The 22,467-nt window shown below is 38.9% G+C and overlaps 2 protein-coding genes across 3 annotated transcripts in view; one reads left to right on the forward strand and one right to left on the reverse strand.

Moving 5' to 3' along the window:
• Window positions 1-1,106, reverse strand: part of UMAD1 (UBAP1-MVB12-associated (UMA) domain containing 1) — a 242,159-nt gene extending 241,053 nt beyond the window's left edge. The window contains exon 1 of the mRNA XM_029233183.1: window positions 987-1,106. The gene's annotated coding sequence lies outside the window, so the exon portion shown is untranslated. The remainder of the gene's footprint in view (window positions 1-986) is intronic.
• A 106-nt stretch (window positions 1,107-1,212) lies between these two features.
• RPA3 (replication protein A3) lies at window positions 1,213-4,557 on the forward strand. Of its 2 annotated transcripts, none has more exons than XM_029233187.1 (4): window positions 1,213-1,489; window positions 2,597-2,671; window positions 3,496-3,604; window positions 4,175-4,557. In XM_029233187.1, the coding sequence occupies exons 1-4, from the start codon at window positions 1,391-1,393 to the stop codon at window positions 4,255-4,257; spliced, it is 366 nt and encodes a 121-aa protein (XP_029089020.1). In that variant the 5' UTR covers window positions 1,213-1,390; the 3' UTR covers window positions 4,258-4,557. The 2 variants fall into 2 exon arrangements, with proteins under 2 accessions (XP_029089020.1, XP_029089021.1); XM_029233188.1 differs by having other exon boundaries at window positions 1,219-1,417.
• Window positions 4,558-22,467: the final 17,910 nt, after the last annotated feature.

Here is a 22,467-nt window from a genome sequence, read left to right on the forward strand (position 1 = left end):
AAACTGGAGACTCTAGATAGGTACCTGAATTGGCTTTAGGCAAACTGATGGACTCGGTTTCCAAAAACTAATAATATCCACCCACCCCCCTCGATTTTTCTTTTTCCAATTTCCGGAGCACCGTTGTCAGGTTTTTTTAATGAGCACTCATTCGGGAATATCGCTGGCAAGGCAGGTATCAAATCCCGGAAGATAAAGCCCCCAAAATCAACAGCCACATGAGCCAGCAACAGATTCAAGAATCCCCTCAAATCTCCTTCAAACGCGTTATCCTCCACGCCTCCTCATCTCCCCTCCAGAGTCCTGAGGTGTGGAAAGCAATAGGGAAAAAGATTCCTGGGGAGTTAAGAAGAAGGAGTCCGTACATCATATGCACAAAACTCAGTCAGCTGGGACCCTGCCATTGAGTTATCTAACCTCCTCATTCTGCGGTTAGGTAAATCATGTCTCAGGAAGAAACGCACCTGCTCAGAATCTAACAGCCATTTAAATTCGTCTCCTCTCCTAGCCCAATGGTCCTTCCCTCACCCACTCCCAAAGGCTTCAATTCGTTGCTAACAGTGAGGTGAGAAAACCCGCACCTCCACAGTGTGGCCAGAATGTCGGGGCTAGAAAGGGTCATAGAGGTAATGGGGTCAGGCCCCTCCTCTCACAGGTGGGGAAACTGACGAAGGAAAGTAACGCAGCTGGGGCGGTAAATCAGCGACCCTCTGCCACCGAGCAGCAGGAGCTTCACAAAGGCGATGAAAATCACTGGCGACCCCACTTCTCGTTTCCAGAAGGGCGGGGGTCAAAAAGAGACCCGCTCCCTAGGTTTCATTCAGCAAGAACCCCGCGCTTCCCAAGCAGAAGTGGGAAGAAGGGAGGCGGGGATATGCTAACAGCTGGTGGCGCAGCACCGAGAGTGCCACGGGGGAACAGGTACCCACTCCCGCCTCTCTCTTCCGCAACAGTAAGGCTGCGGCGCCTCCCGCGAGAAGAGGTACCTGAAGCTCGCGCCGCAGTCCCCCGCCGCACCAGCACAGGAGCCCGCCACCCTGCTTCCGGGGTTAAGTCGCGGCGGGGAAGACCGATACTTCAGAAGGGAGCCTCAGCCCCGCCCCATCCAAGCCCCGCCTCCACGTACGCTTCGCGGAAGACTCAGGTAACTTCCGGGACGCCGCGCGTCCCTAAGCAGCCGATCCCCACTTCCGGATGGGTCCTTGCCTTTTTCTTCGCTTTCGGGGGACTGCGCGATTGCTATCGAGATTTCCGTGCGTTTGATTGGTGGAGCGAGAGTGCTGGCCACCGCCGATTGGTTTCGGAGGAATCCGCCCCGTAGACGTCCGTGGGGCGCACAGTCTCAGTTGTCCGCTAGTTTCCTGCCGGCTGCTGGCATTGCGTTGTAATCATGGTGGACGTGATGGAGTCGCCCAAGGTGCGCATCAACGCCAGCATGCTAGCTCAGTTCATAGACCAGCCCGTTTGCTTCGTAGGGAAGCTGGAGAAGGTGCGCACACTCACCACCCTGGGCTTCTTGGGGGAGGGGCTCCGTGACAGTCAGGGTGGCGGCCTCAGGGTGTGTAACGGAGGGTGAAGGAGGAGGGACAGCCTTATAGCATCACTGCGCTCCCCATTGCTTTATTTCTCACAAGGGAACTTTTTGCACACTTTTTAACCATTGCAGCCCAATTTTGGCGCTTCTTTTAGGACGCGGAATCGCGACGTTTTCGAACGCGCTCCTTTCTAAATTCTAGCGTCCCACCCTCGTTTGTGTTTACTTAAAGGAAATGATAGACATAACTCCATCTACTTCCTGGTTTTTTAGTTACCCAGATTTGACAACTAGTCCAGTTTTCTTGTTTCCTTCTTTTATGCAGTTTCCTCTTTTCTCAGACTTCGTTTTCTCGTTGAAGTCTCTTTTCTATAAAACATTCTTTGATTGTACTTCACTGATCCAATACAAGTCTGTTATTTTACCCCATTATTAGAGTGCAGCCCTTCATCCTGCTGGTGAGCAGCAGGCCCAAAGTGTCGGGACCAGGGAACCTAGAAAACTTTTGTATAAAGGCTTATTAGTTTATTTCAGTCACATATCTTCTTGAAATAGGTGTATTCGGACTTCACAGATAGGGAAATTGGTTAGTAGTGTATGGGTTCAAGGCCTCAGTAAGTAGCAAAGCTGTCATACAAACCAGATCTGACTGCACTCTGCCGCTGTCTTACAGGACTAGAACCTAGGTTTTCTGACAACCAGTTCTCTCTTGACTTCCTCATGCCTAATTTTTAAAAACATATCCTCTGTGGGATACGTACCATTTAAATCATGGGTGGCAGTAGATCTCACTTTTAGATAATATGGACTCTTTAATTGTTCTTAGCATAGGGTTGCCAGATTTAGCAAATAAAAATACAGGACACATTTGTATGGGAAATGTTTGTTGTTTATCTGAAATTCGGATTTAACTGGGCATCGTTTGATCAGGTATGTATGGTAACACATGATAATGTGAACCAGTTAAACTGTTCAAAAACAATTGCTTTGTGTGCATTGATTAAGTACGTTTGGGTCAGTCTGCTCATCTTTTGTCAAACTTTTAATATTTTTATTTTTCAGATTCATCCCACTGGGAAAATGTTTATTCTTTCAGATGGAGAAGGAAAAAATGGAACTATTGAGTTGATGGAGCCTGTATGTTTAAGTATTAATCCTATGTATATTATCGTTAATTCTTCATCTTGTTTTGGTTTGTTGCTCATGTTTCTGATTCTTGGAGTGGATGTATAAAGGACCAGCTTATCAAACTTCCCTCTCTAAAATCAAATATTTGTCCTCTTCTTACATTATATTTCCCTTTACATTTCTAACCAATGATTTTTTTGGCTCTGTTATTTTTTTAATACACCCCTTAAATGCTGGGTGACAATTCTCATTCCTTATGAAAATTACATAAGAAAAATCTTCCGTTTAAATCACTTTTTCCTCCCTCAAGAGTTTTACATTTTTAAAATTCGGTTTTCTACTTTTGTTTACATTTATTTTCAGTTGTCACTTATTTGTTTTTACATTTTATGTTTATTGTACTTAAAAATATTTTCTTGGTCTTTTATGAAGACAGATCTGTATGCTGTTTGGTTAATGGATGCAGAACACACTGTACAAATGTAGTTAATAGAAAGTTCCTTTCAATGGGTCCTTTTAAACAAATTACTCCTTATGGAAATGCTGGACATTCTCAGTATCCTTAAGTGATTTTGTCTTCAACTTAAACATTTAACTGTATCTTTGGACCCGAAGCCACTGCTAAAGGTAACAGGACTAGTGACATGCTAACAGTAATAAGTACTCAAACATTTTTTAACAAGTTATAATTCCATTTTTGCATTGATAAATTTTAAAATAATTTTGCTACATGAAATGAAAGATAAGATTAGTAAACTGTAGAACAATTTTCCAAGTTAATTATCAACTGAAAATGTGATAACACCAAGTTGACATTTTGTTCTTTGTGTTAGCTTGATGAAGAAATCTCTGGAATCGTGGAAGTAGTTGGAAGAGTAACGGCCAAGGCAACCATTATGTGTGCATCTTACGTGCAGTTTAAAGAAGATAACCATCCTTTTGGTAAATAAAACATTCTGTAATTCATGGAATTAGGTGGAAAACAATTTTATTTTTAACTTGCTATATCTTGGTCTTGAGTTTCAGTCCTGCTACGTTTTCAATTTCTATAGGATTTTCTGATCCAAAAGGAAAATGGTAGGACATTTTGGCCTGCTTCTAAACAGTGCTTGTGTATGTAGGAAACTCAACAAAGATTAATTAATTAATATTTGTGGAAAGAAAAGTTTTTTAAATGGGGTAAACAAAAATAATGTTAATAGTTTTGTTTGATTTTAATATATAGATTAAAGGCATCAAATAATGCATAGCACCTAAAACACAACCAGGCAAGAACTGTGCCTGTACAATGGATGTCAAAATGGGTGGTCTCCTATACTCCATGTCTTTTATTTTTTGGAGCCATAGTTAAATAAATATGATGATCTATATCTCAGTTTTAGGAAATGGATTGTGAAAACAAGTTGACCTCTAAAAGGGAGAGAAAAGAGAAATAGGTATAACTCTTTAGATAGTAATTGATGTTACAGCTTTCCACTGTAGATTAAATGTTTGCTGAACTGTTTCTTTCAGATCTTGGACTTTACAACGAAGCTGTGAAAATTACCCATGAGTTCCCTCAGTTTTTTCCTTTGGGGGTTGTGCAGTATGGTTGAACTTGATGAATTTTTTATGATTGCCAATGAGCTACATTGAAGATTATTAAAGGAGGCCCCTGATATTTAAAGGAGAGATTCCTGTGATTTTTAATACTATTTGTTCTCTTTTTAATTTCATTTACCTAACGTTATTAGATATTCCAGTATGGCATTTTCAACAGAACTGGTTTATTGACAGTTCTCACCTAAGTCCTCATAAAGAATCATTTCTCTGGCATATGGTCAGATTGGATGCAAGAAAAAAGCAGCTGGCTGAATTTAGTTTTCTGTTTTATTAATAAAAGTTTAAATGATACATATCGTTGGTCATATCATTCTTATTCTTTTAGTCATCTATTCAGGCACAAACTTGGAATTTCATAGCTGTAAGGTCAGGACTTAGACTTACCAAATGAAACCCTGGGCCAATTGTGCTAAGAATTTACTTGCTACCTCATGAATTACACCATGTTAATTACTTCCTTGACACTCTGTGAAAAAATGATTTTATTAAAACAGCAAATAGAATCCAACATCTTATGTAATTTGTGAGTACCTACATTAGTCAGGGCTCTCTAGAGAATCAGAACCAATAGGATATATATGGAGATATATATATATAATTGTTATGCAGATTGGCTTACATGGTTATAGAGGCTGAGAAATCCCAGGATCTGCCATCTGCAAGCTGGAGAACCATGAAAGCTGGTGGTATAATACAGTGCGGGTACGAAGGCCTGAGAATAAGGGAAGATGATGGTGTAACTCGCAGTCTGAAGACTGAGAACTGGGAGGACACTGGTGTAAGTCCCAGAGTCTGAAGGCCCGAGAACCTGGAGCTCCAGTGTCTGCAGGCAGGAGAACATGGACATTCCGGCTCAAGGAGAGCAAATTTGCCCTTCCTGTGCCATTTTGTTCTATTTGGACTCTCAACCGATTGAATGATGCCCACGTACTTTGGCAAGGGCCATCTTTACTCAGCCTACTGATTTAGATGCTAATCTGTTCCAGAAACACGCTCACAGATACACCCAGAATAATGTTTTACCAGCCATCTGGGTATCCCTTAGCTCAGTCATACTGACACATAAAAGTAACCATCATAGCATCTCTTTCTCAGGATTTTAAAACTGAGCATTCACTAGGCCAAAAAAGGGATACCTGATCATTAAAACAGTTGGTGGAATCATTTAATTTTTTTTTTAATTCTTTTCAACTGTCATTATCCTTAATATGAAATTCCTACTGACTTGTACTTCATACCACCAAGTACCATTGGGAGTGAGCAGGCACGGGTGTCGCAAGGGTAGGACAGTAATACAGAGTAACTGGTGTCCTATGTGGCCACAAGTTTTATGGCCTGACCCATTTTCTTCAGTGAGGAAATAAACTAATTCTAAATCCATTTAGGTTGTAAATTATACCAGAAATATTTATTTTAAATTGGTACCATCTTCAATTTTAACTTTCACCACAAAATATTCTACAAATTACTTAAGCAACAGAGCTACTCATGGTAAAGCATTTTATTACAGGAAGTAAAGACAATCGTAATTGAAATTTAGGTGTAGGAGGGACATCAGCTAATCTCAATAACACAGTGTTATCTCCAGTGCTAGAGAAGGGGTCAGTCCTCAATTGTGTTAACCTTGGAAAACTCAGTGCTATTAAAGGTGTCCTGTTTGAAACCTTCCCTTGAACTACGATGTTCAGTAAAGTGGACTAAACGACTAGGGTACCTTGCTTTCTGACAAGTGAATCCTTTACAGTAATGATTTATGGTGCCATTTCTCTAGCCCCAGCCTCACCTCTGAGCTGTTCAACATCTGCACTTGCATGTCCCACCAGCGCTTTAGCTTGAATGAGTGTAGTTTGAATAGATGCAGCCCCCCTGCCTTGTGTTCCCTGACTTTTTAGTAATAATTTTTTAAAGATCTTTCACATATATAATTCACCTATTTCAAGTGTACAATTCGGTGGCTTTTAGTACACAGAGTTGTACACCCATCACCACAATCAACGGTAGAACATTTTCATCACCCCAAAAAGAACTCCTGTACCATTCACCTGTCATGGCCCAGTCCCTACACCACCACTACCTGCTCCCTCGCCCTAAGAAGCAACTAATCTTTCTGTCTATAGATTTACCTGTTCTGGATATTTCATATAAATGGAATCACATATGGCCATTTGTGACTGACTGATTTAGCATAATGTTTTCAAGGTTCATCTGTGTTATGGCATATATCAGTGCTTCATCCCTTTTTATGGCCAAAAGTATTCCACTGTACAGATACACCACATTTTGTTTATCCATTCATCAGGTGCTTTACATTGGTGTGGTTTCCACCATTTAGGTATAATGAACTAGGAACATTCATGTGTAAGTTTTTGTGTGTACATATTTTTTCTTTCTCTTGGGTATATTCCTAGGAGAGGAACTGCTGTATCAAATGGTAAATATGTTTAACTTTTGAGGAACTACCAGACGGTATTCCAGAGTAGCTATACCATTTTACATTCCCAGCAGCAGTGTTTCAGGATTCTAATGTCTCCACATCCTCAACACTTATTATCTGACTTTTTTATTATAGCTATACTAATGGGTGTGAAGTGATTCTGATTTGTTTCTTTTAAAGTTACCATAAGCCACTCTGTTGGCCAGAAAAGCTTGAATTGGCCACAAGTTTCACTTTTTCACCTTTTCACTGCCACTGCCACTACAAGTTCAGACAATTGTCATCTCTCACTTGAGCTATTCCAACAGCCCTAAATATATTACTGGACTTTCTTCCGATCACCCGGCCAATAGAGTTGCGTTAAACATCGACTGTACTACAATCGATACTACAAAGTTTAAAAACCAGAGAAGTGTGAATAGGGGAAAACTTCCTGGAAAGCTTACAGTGGAGAAACCTGGCCAATATGACCTTAATGAAGTGAACAAGGTTAACATCACCAGTGATGACATGTGGATAAATCGTGTGCCCTCTGATGTAATGGGATAAGAAAGGCGCTTCACCTTTGTGCTATTTTTTGATACATGCATAATGCCAGTCTAAGCATGAGAAAATATCAGACATACCCAAATTGAAGGGCATTCTACAAACTGATCAATACCCCTCAAAACTGTCAAGGTAATGAGGAAAGACAGAATCTCACAGAGCACAGAAGACTAAGGAGACATGACAACTAAATGTCATGTGGGATCATGGACTGGCTCCTGGAACACAAACAGGACATTAATGGAAAACAGGTAAAATCTGAATAAAGTCTGGAGCTAAACTAATGTACCAACGCTGGTTTCTTAGTTTGGACAAATGTACCAGAATAATGTAAGGTAACATAAAAGGAGACAAACTGGGTGAGGGGAGGAACTCTATCTTTGCAACTTCCCTATAAATCTAAAATTACTCCAAAATAAAAAAAAAGCATTGAAAACAAAATCAACACCCGCCAGAGGCTCCCCGGTGACTAGGTCAAGTCCACATTTCTAATTAGCAGTTCAGACCCTCCGCAATCTGACCACGTCTCACCTCAGTCCCAAATCCTACTCTCCCCTGGAAGCAACCCTCCAGCGCTGACCTACTGTTGCCAGAACACACTAGAGCCTTTAAGATCCGGATGCTGTTGAACTTGCTCTCTGCTCTGATTGGAATGTCTGTCTCTATGCCCAAAGGAAAACATTCTGTAAGGTTTCCCTAACTTGGGCAAGCAGAGTTAGCTGCTTTATGTTATATTCCTCTCATCACACTTAACTTGCTCATAGCCTTTTTTGGGGATTAAAAAATATATAGAGATTATATATTTTTATAACACTACAAAAATCAGAAAGTAAATTTCCTACTGTCTCCCCAAAGACACTGCTATGGATTGGTGGATTGCTTTCCAGAACTTTCTCTACATAAACTGTCTGTAGGAACTCAATATACTGCCCTGCAACATGCATTTTTCGTTTAATAAGTCTTGGCAATTAACATACTGAGCTATCTCATGCTTTTTTTTTTTTTTTTTTTTTGCGGTACGCGGGTCTCTCACTGTTGCGGCCTCTCCCGTTGCGGAGCACAGGCTCCGGAGGCGCAGGCTCAGCGGCCATGGCCCACGGGCCCAGCCGCTCCGCGGCATGTGGGATCTTCCCGGACCGGGGCACGAACCTGTGTCCCCTGCATCGGCAGGCAGACTCTCAACCACTGCGCCACCAGGGAAGTCCTATCTCATGCTTTTTAATGGTTGAAAAATATCCACTGTGCCAAGTGCTTCCTAATTTATTTAACCAGTCTTCTAATTAGTCTTCCCCACTAAGAAGAGGCCCTTATAGATGAAGAAACTGTAGCTTAAAAACCTGTCTTATTTGTATTTCCCAATGCCTAACATAGTGTATGAATAAATTAGTTCATCCATCCTGGTTTGAGAAGCCACAAAGCTGAGAGAAGAGGTAATGAAGGCCTGAACCATAATTTGGTGAAGCGACAAAGAATAGGAGGCCAGGAGTTGAGAATATATTATAATGGGTTCCATAGGATAATGGATTCCATAGGACTCAGTGATGATGCTAGGACTTACACAGGGTAAGAACCAAGGATGAGATCAACAGGTGAGAAAGCAATAATTTCACTTCAATACAAATTTAAGTAGTTAATAGGCCCTTAAGTAAATATGTCCAGGAGATATTGGAAATGTAGGACCAGACAGAGATTTGAGAGACAACCTGCCTAATATTTAGAGTAGACTTTAAGAGATCTACCAATTAGAAATCTCTAATGGTTTGAAACCCATTTTTCCTAAATTTGGGGCAAAATGCATTCGGCAACAAAACCTGGTAAGAATTGTAGTGAGGCTACTTATAGTCTTTATTCTACTTCCAGTAAATACTCATATGCTTCACTGAAGAAATATTATTACCATGTTTTAGTAGATGGTGCTGCCCCTCTGGGAAGGGTGTTTCATAACATATGGTAAATATACCCTCTGACTTTTCTAACATCAAAGAATTCTGAAGTACATATGGCTCCAAGAGTTTCAAGTTAGGGATTGTGTTCCTAAATCAGGGAACAGCATCCAGAGGAAGAAAACCACAGAACCTGGGGAGGAACTGTGCACTTATGGAACAGCAGTGGGAGAGTGACTGAGTCAGGAGAAGGACCCCAGTGGTGCCCAACACCTAGTAAGCACTCAATAAATATTCATTCACTGAAAGAATATCATGAAAGGCAAGGAAAGAGAGTTTCAAAGACCAGTCAATGATGCTGAAAGCTCAAAGAACGGAAGACGACGACTGAGGATAAAACACTGACATTACTAACTTATATATCACACATTTCTAAAAATGACTAGGCTACAAAAATAAAAAGGGAAAACATATCGAAAAAGGAGATAACAACTACAAAAACACTCAAGAGGAAATAAACTTAGGCTTTAAATTTAACTCCAGGTGTGCCTGGGAAGCTAGGAAAAGGAAGGAATAATAGGCCATAGAATTTTAATAACCTTAAATTTATCACGACAATCAAACTTTTCCCTAATATTAAATTCTAAAAGGAATATCACACAGAATCTAATGTGAGGGATGAGGAGCTACAAAGTGGTTGCCTTCAGTCATAATTTTACAGATGTTTTTCAAATTATTGTTTTTATTTTCATCTGATAAAGACAAAATTAAAACCAACTCTGAAAACATCTCTTCATGGCGTATCACTTTGAGTGTTAAACTAGTATTACTAAATTTATAGAATTTTGAGGTTGTCTTTTAAGGTATTAACTTAATATTGGATTAAGTCACTCAACGAATATTTTGTGTCAAGTCCTGGGCTAATTGCTAGAAATACATATAACAAAGTCCCTAACCTCTGAAATTTCAATCTATGGCAGTTTAGCATAATTGCCAAAGATGTCTCAACTCAGAACTATTTAATTTTAACTGGTCTAAGGTTTCAAAGAAATCCATCATGATTAAGAACAAACAAATTCTGTAGGTTCTATTTAGTGAAATTCCAATTTGGTTTCCTCCCTTACTTAATTCACATGGAGTTCGATTCTGATCAGTTGCTGAAAGAAAACTAATAATCCTAGTACCACAGGTTATCATTCCTAAAAATAGCATGCTAAATCTAGAGTATTAATAAAGCATAGGTTTCAAGTTACTTTCTAATTGTGATATTGGTTTGAGGTAAGCCTCTTATGTTCTTTATGACCTCAGTTGACCTAGAGCATAGGGTTTTGTTTTGTTTTTTAACATCTTTATTGGAGTATAATTGCTTTACATTGCTGTTAGTTGCTGCTGTATAACAAAGTGAATCAGCTACACGTATACATATATCCCCATATCCCCTCCCTCTTGCGTCTCCCTCCCACCCTCCCTATCCCACCCCTCTAGATGGTCACAAAGCACTGAGCTGAACTCCCTGTGCTATGTGGCTGCTTCACACTAGCTATCTGTTTTACATTTGGTAGTGTATATATGTAAATGCCACTCTCTCACGTCGTCTCAGCTTACCCTTCCCCCTCCCTATGTCCTCAAGTCCATTCTGTACGTCTGGGTCTTTACTCCTTTCCTGTCCCTAGGTTCTTCAGAACCTTTTTTTTTTTTTGGTAGATTCCATATATATGTGTTAGCGTATGATATCTGTTTCTCTCTTTCTGACTTACTTCACTCTATATGAAACTCTAGGTCCAACCACCTCACTACAAATAACTCAATTTCTTTCCTTTTTATGGCTGAGTAATATTCCATTGTATATATGTGCCACATCTTCTTTATCCATTCATCTGTCGATGTACACTTAGGTTGCTTCCATGTCCTGGCTATTGTAAATAGTGCTGCAATGAACATTGTGGTACATGACTCTTTGTGAATTATGGTTTTCTCAGGGTATAGGGCATAGGGTTTTAAGATGGCTAATTAAGACCAGAGGTGTAGGCTATGGACAATTTATAGGGTAATACACTCATCTTGGGGGCAAGGATTAAATTTGTCATTAGCATGCCATTGTTTCTTCTTTACATATTACAAAATGTCAGAGGCAGGACACTATGTTCTTTAGAATTTCCTTGTCTTTAAGATTTGGACTGAACTATAGTGCTTTCACATATGAAAAACATTTTTTTCAACCTGATTATTTCTATAGGTGGGGAAGTAAAGAACAACAACTTCTGTGGACTCTACATAATGCAGTATTTAAGATGCAAAATTGAGAAAACTTAGAGCCAGTTCTCAAAAAAACACTGAGCACTGTAAGTTGGAAGAAAGGAAAATATATAAGCAGTGTTAACAGTTTTGGGCAATGCCATAGATGACACTGTGACTTAATTAGCCCCCTTTTTCAAAAAAAGACTATTCAGTTTTCACAGAAGTTTGAAATATTACCCAGGAAAATCAGGCAACTATTTTGGCTGATAAGAAGAATCTCTCACCATAAAATGTTATATTGAATAAAGTTTATTTAGTAATAATAGGTTTAAAAAATGGTTTCACTGAAAGATCTTGGTATCTTGTCACCCTGAATCTTGAGAGATAATCAGCAAGGAGAAATTCTTCTATTGAATAATAGCTAATTAAAAAGCTAGATAACTTAATATTATTTTTACCTTGGATATTCATTTTCGAAATGAATATTATTTAGGTCTTAACATTTATTTTCATTAATTCAACTTCATTTAATATACAATGATCATTTAAAGCCAAACTGCATTAAATAAATTTAGCATAACTCTATAGAAAATCAGAAACACTATCACATTTCACTTAAACATTTTAATATTTTTCTTTAGCTTTTGAGGAGCTTTAAGCGTTATGAAAACATTAGATCTGATGAGAAAATACATTTATTTACAGAGATTCATCTTTCCTTTTAAGTAATCAGAGTCCTAGTGAGTCAATTATTTTTTTCATATTGCTCAGAAATGTTATGCCTTAATTGGTCATGTATTTGACCTTTCATGAGAGGCAAACAGTGGACCAAGAGCTGCCTCATTTTGGAATCTCCTCAGAAATGACTAAATGTCTTCCAGATGAACATATTATGGATCAAGGGAGGAGCTAGAAATTAGAATCCACTGCCTCCAAAGCAGGGGAATTTGTAGACTTCTTTTACTTTTAGAACTCAGTGACCGAGAGGAATTAACCCACTGGGCAATTTCCTTCACTCTCAGCAGTATGATTAAGTCATGAAAACAACTCAGTATGAGATATGATATGTATATATTTCTACCCCACTTGTTTCCAAAAAAAAAAAAAAGAATTTAAGACAGCTGCAAAGCCTTCTATCCCTTCCCTGTTTTCTCATCATAAATTCATCCAATGTGACTTTCCCAAATGTAAACTTGAGCTACCAGTGGAAGTAGAATGGGACACTCAATTGATTTACTATCATTTGTCACCAGAACATTAATCTGCTAAAACTGGCATTAATATCCTGCTTTAACCCTTCTTAAGGAAAACTTTAAAATGTCATTTCAAGATGAATAAAATATGTTCTATGTTGCTTTTCTTCCTTATTTTATAACTTAAACCTATCTGACGTACAAAATTAAGAACATATTTTAGGCAATTCAGGGAAAATACATTACCAGTACATATGAACTCAAAAACTATACCTAGAGAGACCTTCAAGATGGCAGAGGAGTAAGATGGGGATATCACCTTTCTCCCCACAAATACATCAGAAATGCATCTATATGTGGAACAATTCATAAAGAACACCTACTAAATGCTGCTAGAAGACCTCAGACTTCCCCAAAGGCAAGAAACTCCCCCACGTACCTGGGTAGGGCAAAAGAAAAAAGGAAAAACAGAGACAAAAGAATACAGACGGGACCTGCACCTCTGTGAGGGAGCTGCGAAGAAGGAAAAGTTTCCACACACTAGGAAGCACCTTCACTAGTGGAGACAGGGGTGTGGGCAGGGGGGAAGCTTCAGAGCCACGGAGGAGAGCGCAGCAACAGGGGTGCAGAGGGCAAAGCGGAGAGATTCCCGCACTGAGGATCGCTGCCGATCAGCACTCACCAGCCCGAGAGGCTTGTATGCTCACCCACCGGGGCGGGCGGGGGCTGGGAGCTGGGGCTCGGGCTTCGGAGGTCAGATCCCAGGGAGAGGACTGGGGTTGGCTGCGTGAACACAGCCTGAAGGGGGCTAGTGTGCCACAGCTAGCCAGGAGGAAGTCCAGGAAAAGGCCTGGACCTGCCTAAGAGGCAAGAGACCATTGGTTGCGAGCACGCGAGGAGAGGGGATTAAGAGCACCGTGTAAATGAGCTCCAGAGACGGGCGCAAGCCACGGCTATCAGCGCTGACCCCAGAGATAGGCATGAGACGCTAAGGCTGCTACTGCAGCCACCAAGAAGCCTGTGTGCAAGCACAGGTCACTAACCACACCTCCCCTCCAAGGAGCCTGTGCAGCCCGCCACTGCCAGGGTCCCGTGATCCAGGGACAACTTCCCCGGGAGAACACACGGCATGCCTCAGGCTGGTGCAACGTCATGCCGGCCTCTGCTGCCGCAGGCTCGCCCCACACTCCGTACCCCTCCCTCCCCCGGCTTGAGTGAGACACAGCCCCCGAATCAGCTGCTCCTTTAACCCCGTCCTGTCTGAGCGAACAACAGACGCCCTCAGGCAACCTACACCCAGAGGCGGGGCCAAAACCAAAGCTGAACCCCAGGAGCTGTGCGAACAAAGAAGAGAAAGGGGAATCTCTCCCAGAAGCCTCAGGAGCAGCAGATTAAATCTCCACAATCAACTTGATGTACCCTGCATCTGTGGAATACCTGAACAGACAACGAATCATCCCAAAATTGAGCCAGTGGACTTTGGGAGCAGCTGTAGACCTGGGGTTTGCTTTCTGCATCTAATTTGTTTCTGGTTTTATGTTTATCTTAGTTTAGTATTTAGAGTTTATTATCATTGGTAGATTTGTTTACTGATTTGGTTGCTCTCTTCCTCCTTTTTTTTTATACATAGATATATTTTTTTCCCTTTTTCTCTTTTTGTGACTGGGTATGTGTGTGCTTCTTTGTGTGATTTTGTCTGTATAGCTTTGCTTTTACCATTTGTCCTAGGGATCTGTCTGTCCGTTTTTTTGTTTGCATGTTTGTTGGTTTTTTAGTATAGTTTTTCGCACTTGTTACCATTGGTGGATTTGCTTTTTTGGTTTGGTTGCTCTCTTCTTTCTTTCTTTTTTATTACATTTTATTTTTTTATTTTTAATAATTCCTTTTTTAAAAATTTTAATTATTTTATTTTATTCTTTCTTTCTTTCTTTCTTTTTTTCTCCCTTTTCTTCTGAGCCGTGTGGCTGACAGGGTCTTGGTGTCAGGCCTGTGCCTCTGAGAAGGGAGAGCCGAGTTCAGGACATTGGTCCACCAGAGACCTCCCAGCTCCACGTAATATCAAACAATGAAAGCTCTCCCAGAGATCTCTATCTCAACGCTAAGACCCACTCCACTCAAGGACCAGCAAGCTACAGTGCTGGACACCCTATGCAAATAATTAGCAAGACAGGAACACAACCCCACCCATTAGCAGAGACGCTGCCTAAAATCATAATAAGGTCACAGACACCCCAAAACAAATCACCGGACACGGTCTGGCACACCAGAAAGACAAGATCCAACCTCTTCCACCAGAACACAGGCAGCAGTCGCCTCCACCAGGAAACCTACACAACCCACTGAACCAACCTTACCCACTGGGGGCAGACACCAAAAACAATGGGAACTACGAACCTGCACCCTGCAAAAAGGAGATCCCAAACACAGTAAGTTAAGCAAAATGAGAAGACAGAGAAACATACAGCAAATGAAGGAGGAAGGTAAAAACCCACCAGACCAAACAAATGAGGAGGAAATAGGCAGTCTACCTGAAAAAGAATTGAGAGTAATGATAGTAAAGATGATCCAAAATCTTGGAAATAGAATGGAGAAAATACAAGACACGTTTAACAAGGACCTAGAAGAACTACAGAGCAAACAAACAATGATGAACAACACAATAAATGATATTAAACATTCTCCAGAAGGAATCAATAGCAAAATAAATGAGGCAGAAGAACGGATAAGTGACCTGGAAGACAAAAGAGTGGAAATAACTACTGCAGAGCAGAATAAAGAAAAAAGAATGAAAACAATTGATGACAGTCACAGGGACCTCTGGGACATCATTAAACATACCAACATTCGAATTATAGGGATCCCAGAAGAAGGTGAGAAAAAGAAAGGGACTGAGAAAATATTTGAAGACATTATAGTTGAAAACTTCCCTAAAATGGGAAAGGAAATAGTCAATCAAGTCCAGGAAGCACAGAGAGTCCCATACAGGATAAATCTAAGGAGAAACATGCCAAGACACATATTAAACAAACTATCAAAAATTAAACACAAAGAAAACATATTAAAAACAGCAAGGGAAAAACAACAAATAACACACAAGGGAATCCCCATAAGGTTAACAGCTGATCTTTCAGCAGAAACTCCGCAAGCCAGAAGGGACTAGCAGGACATATTTAAAGTGATGAAAGGGAAAAACCTACAACCAAGATTACTCTACCCACCAAGGATCTCATTCAGATTCGACACGGAAATTAAAACCTTTAGGGACAAGCAAAAGCTAACAGAATTCAGCACCACTAAACCAGCCTTACAACAAATGTTAAAGGAACTTCTCTAGGCAGGAAACACAAGAGAAGGAAAACACCTACAATAAAAAACCCAAAACGATTAAGAAAATGGTAATAGGAACATACATATCGATAACAACCTTAAATGTAAGTGGATTGAATGCTCAACCAAAAGACATAGACTAGATGAATCGATACAAAAACAAGACCTGTATATATGCTGTCTACAGGAGACCCACTTCAGTCCTAGGGACACATACAGAATGAAAGTGAGGGGATGGAAAAAGATAATCCATGCACATGGAAATCCAAAGAAAGCTGGAGTAGCAATTCTCATATCATACAAAATAGACTTTAAAATAAAGACTATTACAAGAGACAAGAAGGACACTACATAATGATCAAGTGATCGATCCAAGAAGAAGATATAACAATTGTAAATATTTAGGCACCCAACATAGGAACACCTCAATACATAAGGCAAATACTAACAGCCATAAAGGGGAAATCGACAGTAGCACAATCATAGTAGGGGATTTTAATACCCCATTTTTCACCAATGAACAGATCATCCAAAAGGAAAATAAATAAGGAAACACAAGCTTTAAATGATATATTAAACAAGATGGACCTAATTGATATTTATAGGACATTCCATCCAAAAACAACAGAATACACTTACTTCTCAAGTGCTCATGGAACATTCTCCAGGACAGATCATATCTTGAGTCATAAATCAAGCCTTGGTAAATTTAAGAAAATTGAAATCCTATCAAGTATCTTATCCGACCACACCACCATGAGGCTAGATATCAATTACAGGAAAAAAATCTGTAAAAACTACAAACACATGGAGGCTAAACAATACACTACTTAATAACAAAGTGATCACTGAAGAAATCAAAGAGGAAATCAAAAAATACCTAGAGACAAATTACAATGAAAACACAATGATTCAAAACCTATGGGATGCAGCAAAAGCAGTTCTAAGAGGGAAGTTTATAGCAATACAATCCTACCTCAAGAAACAAGAAACATCTCAAATAAACAACCTAACCTTACACCTAAAACAATCAGAGAAAGAAGAACAAAAAAACCAAAAAAATTAGCAGAAGAAAAGAAATCATAAAGATCAGATCAGAAATGAATGAAAAAGAAATGAAGGAAACAATAGCAAAGATCAATAAAACTAAAAGCTGGTACTTTTAGTACCAGCTAAATTGATAAACCTACAGCCAGACGCATGAAGAAAAAAGGAGAAGATTCAAATCAATAGAATTAGAAATGAAAAAGGACAAGTAACAACTGACACTGCAGAAATACAAAGGATCATGAGAGATTACTACAAGCAACTCTATGCCAATAAAATGGACAACCTGGAAGAAATGGACAAATTCTTAGAAATGCACAACCTTCCGAGACTGAACCAGGAAGAAATAGAAAATACGAACAGACCAATAAGAAGCACTGAAATTGAAAATGTGATTAAAAACCTTCCCACAAACAAAAGTCCAGGACCATATGGCTTCACAGGCAAATTCTATCAAACATTTATAGAAGAGTTAACACCTATCCTTCCCAAACTCTTCCAAAATATAGCAGAGGGAGGAACACTCCCAAACTCATTTAACGAGGCCAACACCCTGCTACCAAAACCAGACAAAGATGTCACAAAGAAAGAAAACTAGAGGTCAATATCACTGATGAACATAGATGCAATAATCCTCAACAAAATACTAGCAAACAGAATCCAACAGCACATTAAAAGGATCATACACCAGGATCAAGTGGGGTGTATCCCAGGAATGCAAGGATTCTTCAATATATGCAAATCAATCAATGTGATAAACCATATTAACAAACTGAAGGAGAAAAACCATATGATCATCTCAATAGATGCAGAAAAATCTTTCAATACCCATTCATGATAAAAAACCCTCCAGAAAGTAGGCATAGAGGGAACTTACCTCAACATAATGAAGGCCATATATGACAAACCCACAGCCAATATCGTTCCCAATGGTGAAAAACTGAAACCATTTCCTCTAAGATCAGGAACAAGACAAGGTTGCCAACTCTCACCACTATTATTCAACATAGTTTTGGAAGTTTTAGCCGCAGCAAACAGAGATGAAAAAGAAATAAAAGGAAACCAAATCAGAAAAGAAGTAAAGCAGTCTCTGTTTGCAGATGACATGATACTATACATAGAGAAGCCTAAAGATGACACTAGAAAACTACTAGAGCTAATCAATGAATTTGGTAAAGTAGCAGGATACAAAATTAATGCACAGAAATCTCTTGCATTCCTATACACTAATGTAGAAAAACCTGAAGGGAAATTAAGGAAACACTCCCATTTACCATTGCAACAAAAAGAATAAAATACCTAGGAATAAACCTACCTAAGGAGACAAAAGAGCTGTATGCAGAAAACTAGAAGACAGTGATGAAAGAAATTAAAGATGATACAAACAGATGGAGAGATATACCATGTTCTTGGATTGGAAGAATCAACATTGTGAAAATGACTCTACTACCCAAAGCAATCTACAGATTCAGTGCAATCCCTATCAAACTACCAATGGCATTTTTCACAGAACTAGAACAAAAAATTTCACAGTTTGTATGGAAACACAAAAGACCCCAAATTGCCAAAGCAATCTTGAGAAAGAAAAACAGACTTGGAGGAATCAGGCTCCCTGACTTCAGACTATACTACAAAGTGACAGTAATCAAGACAGTATGGTACTGGCACAAAAACAGAAATATAGATCAATGGAAAAGGATAGAAAGCCCAAAGATAAACCCACGCACATACGGTCACCTTATCTTTGATAAAGGAGGCAAGAATATACTATGGAGAAAAGACAGCCTCTTCAATAAGTGGTGCTGGGAAAACTGGACAGCTGTATGTAAAAGAATGAAATTAGAACCCTCCCTAACACCTTACACAAAAATAAACTCAAAATGGATCAAAGACCTAAATGTAAGGCCAGACACTATAAAACTCTTAGAGGAAAACAAAAGCATAACACTCTATGACATAAATCACAGCAAGATCCTTTTTGACCCACCTCCTAGAGAAATGAAATAAAAACAAAAATAAACAAATGGGACCTAATGAAACTTAAAAGTTTTTGCACAGCAAAGGAAACCATAAATAAGATGAAAAGACAACCCTCAGAATGGGAAAAAGTATTTTCAAATAAAGCAACTGACAATTAAAGGATTTAATTGTCAAAGCAATTAAAAGGATTAATCTCCAAAATTTACAAGCAGCTCATGCTGCTCAATAGCAAAAAAACAAACAACCCAATCCAAAAATGGGTGGAAAATCTAAACAGACATTTCTCCAAAGAAGATATACAGATTGCCAACAAACACATGAAAGAATGCTCAACATCACTAATCATTAGAGAAATGCAAATCAAAACTACAATGAGGTATCACCTCACACCAGTCACAATGGCCATGATCAAAAAAATCTACAAACATTAAATGCTGGAGAGAGTTGGAGCAAAGGGAACCCTCTTGCACTGTTGGTGGCTACATAAATTGATACAACCACTATGCAGAACAGTATGGAGGTTCCTTTAAAAACTAAAAATAGAACTACCATATGACCCAGCAATCCCACTACTGGGCATATACCCTGAGAAAACCATAATTCCAAAACAGACATGTACCACAATGTTCCCTGCAGCTCTATTTACAATAGCCAAGATATGGAAGCAACCTAAGTGTCCATCAACAGATGAATGGATAAAGAAGATGTGGCACATATATACAATGGAATATTACTCAGCCATTAAAAGAAATGCAATTGAGTTATTTGTAGTGAGATGGATGGACCTAGAGTCTGTCATACAGAGTGAAGTCAGAAAAAGAAAAACAAATACTGTATGCTAACACATATATATGAAATCTAAAAAAAAAAAAAAAAGGTTCTGAAGAACGTAGAGGCAGGACAGGAATAAAGATGCAGACATAGAGAATGGACTTGAGGACATGGGGAGGGGGAAGGGTAAGCTGGCATGAAGTGAGAGAGTGGCATGGATTTATGTACACTACCAGATGTAAAACAGATAGCTAGCGGGGAGCAGCCGCATAGCACAGGGAGATCAGCTCGGTGCTTTGTGACCACCTAGAGGGGTGGGATTAGGAGGGTGGGAGGGAGACGCAAGGGGGAGGAGATATGGGAATATATGTATTTGTATAGTTGATTCACTTTGTTATAAAGCAGAAACTAAAACACCATTGTAAATCAATTATACTCCAATAAAGATGTTAAAAAAAAAAACCCACTACACCTAAGGTAACTTAAACAAAAATAATACTTCTTTGTTTAATTTGTGATTTGAGGTTGATTCTTTCAGTGCTTATTTAAAGAAAAAATAGGCCTAAAAAAAGGGCGGGGGCAAATAAAAATTTGTAAATTTCATCTACAATAATTGGTAAAAGACACCAGTTACGTATACATCTATGATTCCTTAATCAAAGGGATAGAAAGGATTATAAGCACAATATGCTTCTAGGTATGACTCCCTACAAAGTCTGGAATCCATGACATTTGGCTTCTATCATTTTTACAATAGAATCTAGAGATAAGTAGTCTGATAAACTGTCTCACTGGAAATGAGGTTAGGAAACTGCAGAGATTTGGGAAAATAAAGTAATGCATAAAGAGAGCCATTTGCAGCAACAGAACACTGAGGGATTTATATAACAAAAATTTCAGAAATGAATTATTTGGATTGATGCATTTGAACTTTAAAATTTTTTGAGTTAAAATCATTAAATCAATGACATTTAGAAACAGTCATGTTGCCTTCTGTTCTCAACAGATTCTAAATTCAGCTACATGTGTGTGTCTTGTGATCACAAGATCTGGTTACAAATAGCAATAATTGTTACAAAGCAAATTACATGGTGGCACAGGAAAACACTCCCCCTTCCAGCAGAGAGGAAAGTGGTTACCTCACTTATATAGCCTGAACGTTATATAATGAAGATTACAGACTTTAAGATTTCAATAAAGGATGTATGCTAAAACAGAAAAACTATTTGATGAAAATTAAAAAGATTGCTTTATTTAGTAAAGAACTTCTAGAGCACTGATGAGAAATATTTAAGTGTTTATTGGCTACGGAAACTGCTGTTACTAGGAAACAAATTTATTCATTTCCACTCATAAGCATGCGGGCATGCAAATAAGAGTTTTATTCAAATAAGGCTTGAATATATTACAACATATTACAATATACATCGCAAAATAATATTGTATAACAAACACTGTACAACATTTATACAATATTATTTATATACAATGTATATTTATGTATTATATATATAATTGTAACAATATACTACAATTATATATACCATATATTACAACTTGGAAATAGGTAATTTCTACTTAGATAGACTCAGTATACAGACAAAAATGACTCATGAAATACTTAAAATCATGAATTGTTAGAGTTTTAACCCCCACACATTTTAGTAAAAAATGGTCAGGGCATACCAAATTTTAGGGCTAAAAATGGCAAACAGGTGAATGCTGACTAGTTGGTAGTTGCTGCCTCCAATACAATGCAGAAAAAGGTTCTGAGAAAAAGAGCGTAATTGATTAGCAACTTGTGTCGAGGGTAAAGAGGGGCATAGTCACTCGCTCATCTCCAGATCGAGCACATCTTAGCCTAACCTGTTCATCTCACGGTGACTGAAAAGAGTCATTTGTCATTGGGGAATTTTAACATATAAAGGAAGTTTGTTATTGGGCCACTTGTAGAATTCGCGTTCCCATGTTTTGTTTGGTTTGGTTTGGTTTGGTTTGGTTTTTCCCATATCACAACAATGTTCCCTCTTACTGAAATCATATTCTGCCCACTTTCCAGAATACAAGTCTCAGTTATTTATATCACTGTTGGGTAAACATGTCCTCTACTTAGCAGTACTCAAAGCCGCCTCTTCTAGCTTCTTAAAATATACACATACCAGAAAAAAGATGAAAACTAACAATGCCATCACCCACAGCCTCACTACTAGAATCTGGAAAGAATCTTAATCAATATAGGGCAGAAGCAGCTGGATTGAGAAAAACCTACGATGGCTCCATTTCACTGTACAACCAGTCTCAGCTCTGAAGAAAATGCACATGCACTTTGACCAATATAATTTCAGGTAGTTGTCTTAATTCAGAAGTAGATTAAACAGTTGGTCTCATGAAATTCAGAAGAGAGCAGACAGGAAAAAATGGGAAAATATAAGAGGAATGGACAAAAGAGTCATATGCTGGAACACAAAAGTAACTGAGGGGAAGTTTAAGTTCAGTAATATTGACAACTCTCAGGCAGTTATCCCAGGAGCAGAAAGAGATGCTAAAATAGATGTTCTTAGTTCCAGTTATTTTCCTTGAGTATATCACTTTACCAAAACTACAATCTATCACTTTTTTCTAGGCCTATGCAGACCCTCATTCTCCACCATCTGTTTTAGAAATGCAGCCCACATCACCAAGACATCTAAATTGTGATGTTCTTATCTCCTCATTCTCACATCTGCTTGCTGAAAAATTAGAAAAGTTTCATTTCACTGTATCTGAGTATCATTTGTCAATCTC

This window comes from Monodon monoceros, unplaced genomic scaffold (assembly GCF_005190385.1).
Source record: "Monodon monoceros isolate NGI ecotype Baffin Bay Population unplaced genomic scaffold, NGI_Narwhal_1 Super_Scaffold_2, whole genome shotgun sequence".
Taxonomy (NCBI): domain Eukaryota; kingdom Metazoa; phylum Chordata; class Mammalia; order Artiodactyla; family Monodontidae; genus Monodon; species Monodon monoceros.

Coding starts and splice junctions, on each gene's coding strand:
- RPA3 (XM_029233187.1), top strand. CDS start 1,391: ATGGTGGACGTGATGGAGTCGCCCAAGGTGCGCATCAACGCCAGCATG. Junction 1,490..2,596: donor TCGTAGGGAAGCTGGAGAAG/GTGCGCACACTC, acceptor TTTATTTTTCAG/ATTCATCCCACTGGGAAAAT. Junction 3,605..4,174: donor AGAAGATAACCATCCTTTTG/GTAAATAAAACA, acceptor TGTTTCTTTCAG/ATCTTGGACTTTACAACGAA.